We start from the raw sequence: 11,652 nt of genomic DNA on the forward strand, positions 1-11,652 counted from the left end.
GGGGAAGGAATAAATATGTGCCAGACAGTTTCTGTTCAAAGGACCGTTATTTGCACATTAAATTACAAAATGATCCTCTTCTCTGGCACTTCCTTTTCTTTATCCTGCTGTTGAAATGGCCCTTTGGTGGATGTTAATTGACTACACAGTTACACAGTTCTCCTGCCGCTCAAATACTGATGCTCACTGATCCTAGGGAGTGATATCTTCATTCATTTGTTTATATTGAGTAAAATGTATTTTGTTATGGATCTTCCTACCTATACTTCACATGTGATTGTAAGAAAAGAAGTAAAACACAAATAAATTTAGAGAAGAGTAGACAGGTCTAATTGGTGCATTTCTTACTATGCTTCTGGATAGCACTGACTTTGACTCTTACACAAGTACTGCTTGTTTTTGACAACCTTGTCTGCATGAACAAGCTCTATTAAATGAATAGCTTGACCAGGCCTTACTCAAGAGAATTTCATGAGAACCCTTTGGCTGAGCTGGTAGAAGAAATGTCAACGCAAAAAAGGACTGCCATGGTTCCATATTGTTTTCCCTCTAAGTAGGACCCTTTCAGAACTTAGATATCCTTTTCCATTCATAGATGCACTTGTCTAATTAAGGCTCTGTTTTAAAATACATTTTGGTTTCTGACAGGAAAAGCTACTGCATTTGTCACATAGGTGAGGAATGCCTGACGGTTCAGTTTGGTTTTGAGTTGAACAGCTGTAGTAGGTACAGAAGTCTAAATCAGAACTAGACTAAGTATTTAGTGACAGATAATCACACTTAATTGCAGAAACAATTGAGACAAGAGACAACATACTAATGGCTACAGTAAAACTGGAAAGATTCCAGTACCAGAGTAGGCCAAAACCAGGAGCATATGGAGTGCCCTCTCCTGGCACCTCAACCAAACAGAAGAAAGTATTGTAGGAAAGATGGATCTTTTTATAGTTGCTTACTTTGTTGAAGTAACAAACTCAACTGATGATGACTGATTGTGCTGTAGCACATTGTATGAGGAATTAAGAGGATTAGAAATTGATATAATGAAAATATCACTGAAGTCAAGTGGAATGCTTCTGCACACCCTTATTAAGTACCTGCATGTCTGAAGTGTTATTGTTTTATCAACCTCTGTCACTAATACTTATATGTTAGTCTATAGGATGAAAACTCCTCCTAGTTATTTCTGGAAGGAAATGGGTATGCACCCAGTGTTTGAAAACGGCTATCAGTAACATTACAAGTGTGCTCAGTACCTCCCCACTGGTTTCTGTGGAGAGCTACAGTCTCATCATCTTTGCCAAATGATGTTGGTCCTGAATTTCTTTGAGCATGAGCTTGGGAACAGTAACTTTCCTGTTACTGTCCTTTTACCACTAGCTGCAGTTGAAGATCTTTTAGCCTGTTGGAGAACTCTGAAATCTGCCCTCTCACCTCTGGTACATGCTGTAACTAAACAGTGAGCACTGTCTTTCTGGAACACTGTTCCCAGAGGTGACAGTGTCAGGTGGGAGGGTAGGAGGAGGGTAGGAAGAGAGCTTTCTTCATGTCTGTTCCATTTGTAGCTGATCCTAGACTCCAGGGATTAGCTCTGTTCTATATCCATTAATGATCATCTCCAAGCACGGCTGTGATGCAACACCAGTATTACATACACAGCATTACTGTCCCTGGCACAACAGCAGTTATGATAGTTCCTGTGCAAGTGATTTTTTTGAACATCTGACAAACAAAGTAATTAGGTTCTTGTTCTACTTTCTTCTTTTATGGCTGTGGTATTTGTCTTCATCCCTGAAACAAAAACACAAACAGTGTGTTAGGCTCAGACTGACAGAATTTGAAGGTGGGGGGGGGGGAAGACATGAGCAATGAAAAGCTCTAATTAAATGTAATCATGTTCTCTTCTAAGGAAAGAAAGTAAACTACTTTACTTTAAGACATTTTATTTCCCATGCTGGTTTAATCAAAGTCTTGTCATGCAGTGCTATAGTGGCAATTAGTTTAGGATGAATAGCATCACTGTGTAATGAAGCCAGTTTTGAGACAAACAAGCACTCCCATCCATGCAGTTACCTAGAGCATTTTTTCCCTACATACTAGGGACAATGCAGCATTTCTTCTGTACAACAGCCTGTCTTTGCTCAAACATCCTTGGTCTTGCAGATGCAAATGCACCCTTGTTGATCATATTGTTTTCTTTTGCCTAAAAATATGTTCAGAACTGAAGAGCAACAGCATTGTTTTGAAGCATCTATCATGGAAAAGCTAGACAAGTGATTGTATGTATATACTGTTATACTACTGAACATGAGCCAGCAGTGTGCCCAGGTGGCCACCAAGGCCAACAGCATCCTGGCTTGTATCAGAAATAGTGTGGCCAGCAGGACCAGGGAAGTGATCATCCCCCTGTACTCAGCTCTGGTGAGGCTGCACCTCGAGTGCTGTGTTCAGTTTTGGGCTTCTCACTACAAGGAAGACATTGAGCTGCTGGAGCGTGTCTGAAGAGCAATGAAGTAGTGAAGGGTCTAGAGCACAAGTCTTATGAGGAGCAGCTGAGGGAAGTGGGGTTTAGTCTGGAGATAAAGAAGCCTGAAAAAAGGTGGGTGCCAGTTTCTTCTCCCAATTAACAAGCGATAGGACAAGAGAAATGGCCTGAAGTTGCACCAGGGGAGGTTTAGATTGGATATTAGGAAAAAAATTCTTCACCGAAAGGCTTGTCCAACACTGGAACAGGCTGCCCAGGGAAGTGGTGGAGTCCCCATCCCTGGAGGTATTTAAAAGATGTGTAGATGTGGTGCTTAGGGACATGGTTTAGTGGTTGGACTTGGCAGTGCTAGGTTAACGGTTGGACTTGATGATCTTAAAGGTCCTTCCCAACCTAAATGATTCTATTGTTCTGTGATATTAGTGAAAAAAAAAATCCTGTTTATTCCCAGTGCAAACTAGAGCAGAAATCAGGATTAGACATGACAAGCACCCTTCATTGGTTAAATGGACAGTATGTCCCCCTATGCATATGATGATGATGCCTGTGTCGATCAAGAAGTAAAATAGCCTGTGACAGTACTGTGCTAATCCTGCAGTGTGCTGTTGAAAGCATCACCTTTCTGATGTGAGTAAATACTGAAGTCTAGATCACATTTTATGATCTCACAGCGACTTCTGTTCAGTGTTAGCAGCCTCACGCCACTGGCTTGTTATACTGTACATGAGATTAGCCTAGCTTTTTAATTGGACTAGACAGTGCAGAGAATTAGTCTAAGTTTTCATAGACAATGGCTATGGCTGTACCAATTCAGAGGTAGAGTCAGCTGTCACTATTTATGCTCACCTTTCTCTTTTTCTCCAAGAATCTCTGTCTTTGCCTCTTTCGCGACTCCTTTTTCGTTTATTTGGACTCCTGCTGCTCTCTCTCCTGTGTCTGGTGCGTTCAGTATCCTTACAGCTTCCTCCAGACTGCCGTGAGTCCACTGATGCTGACCGCCTGTCCTCCTTTCTGAAAAAAAGGTTATTGGTTTTATTCAATAAAAATAGCTTCACAGACTCTTTTTTTCAGTACCAGTTTTGTAATATAATGACCTGCTAATACTCCAAGTCAGAGGATACATCTTTTATTAAGCCTATCTCCCTAAGAAATGCAATACTCCCAGAAGAGGCCCACAGTCCATGCTCTTGTATGTGTGCATCTCTGCACACTGTTTAATCCAGTTATTTCTTACCACTGCCCCTCAGTCGTACCACCTGTGCTCATGAAACAGGAGACAGTAGGAGATTCACTCTGTTTTGCTTTAAATCTGTAACTCCCTCCCTTAAGCTGCCACCTACAGTTGGAAAACCCAGTAAGCCTGATCTCTGTGGCCTTGTCATCATTCACCTTCATTTTAATGCTGAAAACTTTTAGTCTGTTTCAAAAATGTTTTCATCTTAAAGATCTGAAGAAGCAGCACAAGTAGACTATCACTAGGTCATGATTTCATTTTTATTTCAGCAACAAATGTTTTAAAGATTGTGCAGTGTTACTTGACACAAGAAGAAATATGTTTACATAAAACACATGCCTAGTTAGCACAGCAGCATTCACAATGATTAAGAACTGTAAAGGGACCCTATAGTTAGTAAGTTAGAGAAAATGTTTTCTCTGAGGTATTCTCTATCTACCATAGCATTTCCTGTCATGCAATAAGGAAGGGGAAGAAATTGTGTACTTGTATTTTCAAGTGTCCTTCTGTCCCCAGCTATCGCATACATACATACACATTTGGACACAGAAGGAGCACTATTCAGTCCTCAGCTCCATCAGAAACCACCTGTTCACCTGGATCACTTGCAACTTACCTCCTTACCTCTGAAAAAGTTAGTAATTAAATTTTCCCCATCCTTCACGCAGAAAGAGCTTCTCAAGCAAGAGCCTAACAGAATTAGTCTAAAATAAACTGTGCGTATGTCTCAGCCAAGGTTGGTATGTGCCCTGTTAGAAAGAGGTAACAGGGTAACATTACAGACTATTGGGCTGCTGCCATGCCCCAGGAATTTGCCAATTGTGACATACCTTCCTGAAGATTTTGACTTCCCTCCTTCACATATCTCTGCATTATCCAATCTATTCTCTTCCTGCCACTGATTGCTGAGTTCTTCCATATGCACACCAATCACATCGCGGATCACCTGGAGATTAAGATACATTAAAAACAAACAAAAAGGTAGTGGCCTGAACTAGCAACTAGAGAGCAGAAGGTAAACATCTCAAAAAAAAAAAAAATCCCCCCCAAAACCTTATACATCAGATTTTTGAATAGAAAGTCTTGTTTGCAGAAAGAGGTATGTCAGCATAAATTTAAATTTATTGTAAAATAAATTACAATAGACAGTCAACTATATCTTCCTGGCATTTTCACATTCAAAATTTAATAACCAGAAATGGTCCTGGTCTTTCTACCTTGCTGCAACAAACCAAAAACAGATTCCTCTATAGTTTGCAAGTCTAATAAAGCAGGGTATGAGAAGCAGAAAAAGACATTTTCTTTGTCTGAAAGGGTATATCATTGTTTATGCTGATGCACAATAAGCACTTTTTGTGGAAAAACCCTCTTTCTTTTCAGATACTCACCTCAGTGTACGACTTCTTTGTTATATGAACATTCTTAGCCCTGTACGATTGCCGCCGCCTTTTGTAGTCTCGCATTTCAGCCAGAATTTCAAGATGGGACTTTGGACCTTTCTGACTATCATCTAGCAAAAAATTGGAAGTAAAACAAGTAGTCATTAACAGGACATTAGCACCGGCAGGTGTGCAAGTCTGATGCTTTAGTAATAAAGGTCTGAAACATAAAATAAATCGTGTTCTTTCTGAAGTTTATCTAGTATTTATGAATTTATGCTATTATGAATTTAGCACAAGCTTCCTCTCCAACCTTCTTGCTAGCTGTTTACACAAGACTAAAAAGCCACCAAGCAAATGTTATGTGATCTCAGTCACCTGACAGTGATGCAAATCAATATATGCACTTGCAATTTGGTCAAACACCTACAAAACATAGGCCATGTTTTCCAAGCCAGTATTACAATAAACCGCAAAGACTGAGAAAGCCAGATTCTGTAAAACATTTACCTGTGTAGATGACAAACGCTATCTCCTACCTCCAAGGCGTAGTAGGGCCCACAGAATAACACAGATGCTTATGTTGCACTTGGTATAGTTACAAACTAGCGTGACTCAACAGGAATGAGAGGCCTCAGTCCAATACACCCGTTTGTATATTGCTCAAGAGCTCCACTGGACCACTGCCAAGCTTTCTTGTTCGGATTTTACTCTTAAGTGACCTTTAATCTCATCATCTCTTACAGCAAATACTGTTCCAAGCCACCCAGTAAGTTGGCAACACGAAGCAACCTGAAGTCAGTTGCAGCAAAGACAAAAGATCCAAGATATACACAGTATGTGTGCCAAGATCAGAGCACTTGGGCTTTCTCAGAAGGAAACAATCTAAAGGCTACCAAACTAGTGTTTTCTGATGCCAGGTCTTCGTTGTGGCTTTTAAAAACAGTATGCTTTTCACAATAAAAATAGCACAAGCAATTCTGTTTGGCTTTCAATAAAATTCATCTAACTACACAAAGTCAAAGTTCCAAGCGACAAATTCAACAATAAACCATTCTTCAAACCTTGGGTGATTTTTGCTGCCAAATCCACAAAGAGGTCACTGTCATTCTCCATGATTTGGGATCTAGACCTCTGTTTCTTTGTTTCCTCAACAACATAATCATAAAGAGCAAGGCGATCGGCTTGAGTCAGGTCACAGGTGAAACGCTTGTGATTTTGAGGCACTTCTACAGGCAGTAATGAGTAAGATCCTGGAGGGTGGACAGCTGTTATTAGTAAAATAACGTAATTATACAGGAAAACACCAAGAAGCTCAACAAACAAGCAATGCAGTAAACACCCATACTGTTTTCCTCCTTCCCCTACACATCTGTAAGAAGTTTCATCCTTCTTAATTTGAAAAGATAAAAATTGCTCAAAGAAAAAAGGCCCAAATCCCTCCCCAGCCCCAGGCAGCCTGTATAACCCCTCCTGACTGCTTATGCTGTTAGTTACAGGTTTTCCTATGCTGTGAAGGGATTGTACTAGATTAGATCAAAAGGACGCTCTGTCTTGTCCCATCAATTTCAGCTCTTGGCTTACAAGCTAAAGCAAGAGAAAGGAAGCTGCAACTCTAACTTGTTAGGTCTTACTGCTAAAATGTTCTGCAAAGTACTAGCTGCAAAATAGCTGTTGTTCTGCCAAGAACAAAAAAAACTTTGAGGAGACTAGATAACTGGGCACTATGCAAATCAGTCTCACTCACACTGTTGCTTTCTCTACAGAGCTTTTACAGTAGACTGCCACAGGCATTGATAGCTAAAAGGGCTACAAAGGCACTTTCAAGATGCTCCAGATTAGTTCAGATAACTTCATAGTTACAAACACAGTGCCTGCACACTCTTCTTTCTCTCAATCATCAGCCCTGCACTCACTCTTCCCATTCCCCAGATAAAACACACATCCTCCAAAAAAACAATAAATCCATTGTCTATTCACTGCAATGGCAGCAAAGCAACTTCCCTAAAGATACAGGATGCAGTATTCTAGGACATTGCCTGCAAAAAAGCATTTTACTTGAGAGCATTCAAATTGCCCATAGCCATTGACCTGACCTCCATAATCCCACTCCCCGCAAGGCTGATATCTAACAATTAATCCTTAAACAAAATAAAAAGCAGTCCTCATTTTCCTCCCCACACATCACATGAAGAACAAGGCTGGAGGCCGCAAGAGAAGAATTTGGGCCACACAGACGTCTGTCTCCAGGCAGACAGAAGAGCCAACGCGTAAGGCAGGGCGTACGCAGGAGTCGTCACAACAGCAAAGCTACTGCTTCTCTTGATTACGCAGCACTTAACGGAAGCTGGGCAACCTTTCACATCCTGCTTTCGCTAAAGACACCGAAGAAGAGGAAGAAGAGTCACAATAACTCTAATTTACAACAACAAACCTAAAATACAAGATTTCCTCGTTACTGCACTGGGAACCTAAACCAGAACTTTTCTAATCTGAACTAACACATTTAAACATTAACACTAGACTTATTTTTAAAACGCACTGTTCTTGCAGGGTCACAGAAGCCCATAAAAGTGCCCTAATGGTTACGTGCTTGTGATTTTACAGTAATTCCACAACTTGTGATGAAGACCAGCCTTCCTGTCCTATTATATAGCTTTTCTAATATTCTAATAGTCAAATATGGTTAGAATTTTTAAAAAACAAAGAAAATTCCTTTTGACTAGCTGTGCCAAAGAAAGTAAATTTACAATGAAAAATGCTTTCCATTTGTTTCTGTTGCCGAAGACTTTAAATTAAACAAACAATTCCAAGTCAGTAAATCTTAGCATAGGCCAGGACGCCACAATGAAAGCCACCCCACACTGTTTTAGCGTTATCTTCAGAGAAATGCAAGCTTGAAGAGAAAACCGGATAGCAAACACTGGCATCTAGTGGCTCACTGACGTATCTTTGCAATGCAACCACTCAATAAAAGGTTTATCTGTTTCTTCTCTACTTGGATGTGCTTGTGTCAAATTAATGAGTTACCACTTCCCTCCAGAATAACTGCACCTGACGCGTGCTCCAAACGCAGTGCCCATCACATGAAAGCTCCTTCCCAAGCAACTGACTGTTAAGGCTCCATTTGCTGTGCCAGGGAAACAAAGACGACACGAAAACCTGCCCAAGCAAGTGCTGCTGTATTTGTCTGTCAAGGCCGGAAAGTAGAACAAATGCACTTCTCCTTCTGCACGTACATGTCTACCAAACTAAAAGACCACGGACAGTAAACGCTGTATCTTTCAGGTGTTGCAGTAATTTCCAAACCATACGCAGCAACTCTGCAGTGATTTCTATAGGTAGCCCTACTTTTCTACTCGGTCTTTTCTACCCTCAAAAAAGCAGCATAGCTTAGACTTAACCTACTCCCCACAAAACCCAATGAAAAATGAAACATAAAGGAACTAATGAGCTGAGAGCAGTGGCAAAGGACAACACCATATTTGCAGATATATCAGTATATTTATTATACAGCTTCTTAGGAGAGTCTTGAAACAATCCAACATAATAACGATAATACACGTGTTGTTTGGTACAGTTTTCATCTGAGGAGTGGTGGACAAGCACATATAGCTGATATCTAACAATTACTCCTTAAACAAAACAAAAAGCAGCCCTCCTTTTCCTTCCCACCCATCACATGAAGAACAAGGCTAGAGGCAGCAAGACAAGAATTTGGGCCACAAAGAGCAGAAGATAATATCAGAAAATGCAGGCAGAAAGCAAAGCATAGGTAGCAGGATGGGAAGTGAAGGACTAGTGCTTTAAGAAACTCCTGAATTTTGCGGCGTTGATTTTCCAGTCCTGAAGAGAACTAGAGGTTTGAGCACAACAGACTCAAATTCTCTTACCTGGTTGCCCCAAGTAGAGAAAGTAGTTATGCTCCAAAGTATACAAGGGAAGGAATATTAATAATAAATTAAAAAAAAAATCCTCATAGCAGTTCACAAGTGGAATCAAGGAAGCTCTGAGGGGGGAGACAAGAGCTCCACACAAGAGCTGAAGAAGTTGTCTCAGTATCTGCCTGCCACTTACCTTCACTGTAGCTGGTACCTTCTTTCGCGCTTTGAGCTCTAGCTTGCTTAACAATGTGAAACTGCAGATCTTTATCTAAAACAAAACATCACAGAACTTTTATATCAAGTACTCGGTAGGGTTAGTTTTTATTCCCCAACCTCTACTATGAGACTTACGGTACGTTACAGAACATTGTAGTTTTATTTTTGCAGAAGGGAAGGTCTGAACTGAAAATACCATTTCAATCTATTCCATATTTTAACGGGGGGGGGAGAAGGATTTCCATGTTACAGGGATATGGAAAAAGAAGTGTATGTATATTATAACTCTATTCTGTACCATTACTATATCCCCAAATTCTAGGGCCAGTTTTTTCACCTTATAAACATTCATTTTAATACTCTTTCTGCAACTGATGCAAAAAGAACATAGGAAGAAACTAGAAAATAACCTAAGAGGAAAAAAAATCCTCCTTAGATTTTAAGATGAAAATACCCAAGTGACCTACAGAGCAGAATTACACAGTGACAAAAGGGTAATGAGTGTAAATTAAGGCAAAACACGATGGTGAGAAAATAAACCTACACAATGAAAACACTTTACTAAGAGGCCTTGGACAGTTTATAGCTGGCAAGGCAGTGCTGTGTGCTACCGTGAGAACCCGGGCTCTGCCCTCACAGGGTTAGCCCCATCTTCTGAACCCCCTCGGGGGTCTCCCATCAGCCCCATCCTCCGCCCCGGGTGTCCCCTCAGCCCCTCATCCTCTGCGCCCCCCCGGGTGTCCCCTCAGCCCCAGGTGTCCCCCGGGGACGCGGACGGCCCCGTCAGGCAAAGCCCCGCTATCGCTCACCCATGGCGACGGTGGGAACCTTCAGGTTTTCGTAGAAAAAGCTGGAGTCGTACATCTCAGCCTGCGGGACCGAGCGGCTCAGTCAAGGCCCCGGGGCGGCCCCGGCCAGCGGGGACCCCCCGTCCCGTTCCCCCCACCCCTTCCTTCCCCCCCAGGCCGCTGCCGCCCACTCAGCCGGGCAGGCGACACCCCCAGGCCGGAGGCGCCAGCACCGTGTATCCTCCGGCCGTGTAACCCGCCCGGAGCCGGCCCGGGCGCCCACCTCCTCCTCAGCAGAGTAGCCCATCTTGCGGAGCCGGCAGGACGCGGCGTGCCTCTCCAGCGACGCTCGGGGGACGCGGTGATGGACGTCGTAGGGGCACGGCACCCGCTCCACCTGCCGGCGGGACACGGGTCAGCGCGCACCGCCGCCCCTGCCGCCCCCTTGCCCCGGCGGAGCCCCCGCCGCTGCCTTACCGGGTCCCCGAGCCACACGGCGCTGCGAGCCGCCATCGCGCCGCAGGCGGGGCGGCCGCCGAGGTCCCGCGATAGGGGGGCGGGGCCGGCGCCATCTTTACTGAGGGCATGCCCTGCCGCAGAGGATGCTGGGGCGTGTCATCTTGCCCGGCGGTCAGTTCTGGGGGGAGGACGACGCGCTGCCTGCGCGTTGTGGCCGGCAGCCCCGCTCCTTCCTTACGCGGGGAGGGACTACAGCGGCCCCGACGCGGTGCGGCGGCAGATCTGAGGAAGACTTGGCGCGGAGAGGCGGCATGGGGCGCGCTATCCGCTCGCCTGCTGTCACCTCCAGGCAGGCGGCCGCCGGGGCAGCCGCGACATCCGCCAGGGCCCGCAGCGCCGCGAGCGGGGAAGAGGGCGCCGCCTGCCGACGGGAGGCCGTAGGTCCTGCCGCGCTCCCCGGCTGCCGGCCGCTGCGGAGGGGGGAGCAGGGAGCCGGGGGAAGTGCCGCGCACAGGCGCCCGAAATCCCGCTCCGGGGACGCGTCCGGTCTCTGAGGGGCTGAGGCCTGGCGGGCACCACCAGCAGCGGGTTGCCCAGCGCGGGCGGGAGGGGCTCCGTAGCTCGGGTGCGCGGGCCTGAGCCGGCAGCCTGAGGAAAGCGGCCTCAGCCGGAGACCCGCTCCCGGGCCTCAGCAGCGGCGGGGTGTGCCCCGGGCCTGCTGCGGGGTGTGCCCCACTCCGTGCGGCCTCTCTGGGGAGGGCGAGTCGCAGCAGCGGTGCTTCGGTGAGGGCAGTGTACCTTCCTGCTCCTTTGGGGACCTTTTGCCATAAAGGAGCAAAGCAAAGGCTGGGGGCAGCCTGCTCGCTCTTTGCAAGACCCGGGCCTGAACTACTCATCGGCTTTATTTAACAGGGGCCAGTTTCTCTTCTGCGCACAGCTGGTGCCGACCTGGGTGCTTCAGAGCCCCTCAAAACACCTGCTGGTTCCAGACGGGGCGGGAGGAACATCAGCCTCCTCAACACCGTCAAGGCCCTGATGCCCATTGCTCTCTTGCAACACGAGGAATGCAGTGCCAGATGTCTGGCAGCCCCTTGGGCAGCCTCCTGCCAGGTGAGGGGATGCCCGGTGCGGGCCCGGACTGTGTTTCACCCCAGCACCCCTCCTGTGCACACCCAGCACAGGGGCCACTGTGGGAGGCAGCTGCATG

At 45.3% G+C, this 11,652-nt stretch overlaps 1 protein-coding gene across 1 annotated transcript; it reads right to left on the reverse strand.

Moving 5' to 3' along the window:
• Window positions 1-28: 28 nt before the first annotated feature.
• On the reverse strand, window positions 29-11,150 carry SNRNP48 (small nuclear ribonucleoprotein U11/U12 subunit 48). Its single transcript, XM_075744812.1, is given in 11 exon segments — window positions 29-1,791; window positions 3,332-3,496; window positions 4,550-4,665; window positions 5,108-5,229; window positions 6,163-6,351; window positions 9,176-9,250; window positions 10,008-10,068; window positions 10,270-10,383; window positions 10,464-10,502; window positions 10,504-10,542; window positions 10,544-11,150. Coding segments are annotated over 11 exon segments (990 nt in total). The 5' UTR covers window positions 10,574-11,150; the 3' UTR covers window positions 29-1,751.
• Between the last annotated feature and the right edge of the window lie 502 nt (window positions 11,151-11,652).

Source organism: Balearica regulorum, chromosome 2, assembly GCF_011004875.1.
Source record: "Balearica regulorum gibbericeps isolate bBalReg1 chromosome 2, bBalReg1.pri, whole genome shotgun sequence".
Taxonomy (NCBI): domain Eukaryota; kingdom Metazoa; phylum Chordata; class Aves; order Gruiformes; family Gruidae; genus Balearica; species Balearica regulorum.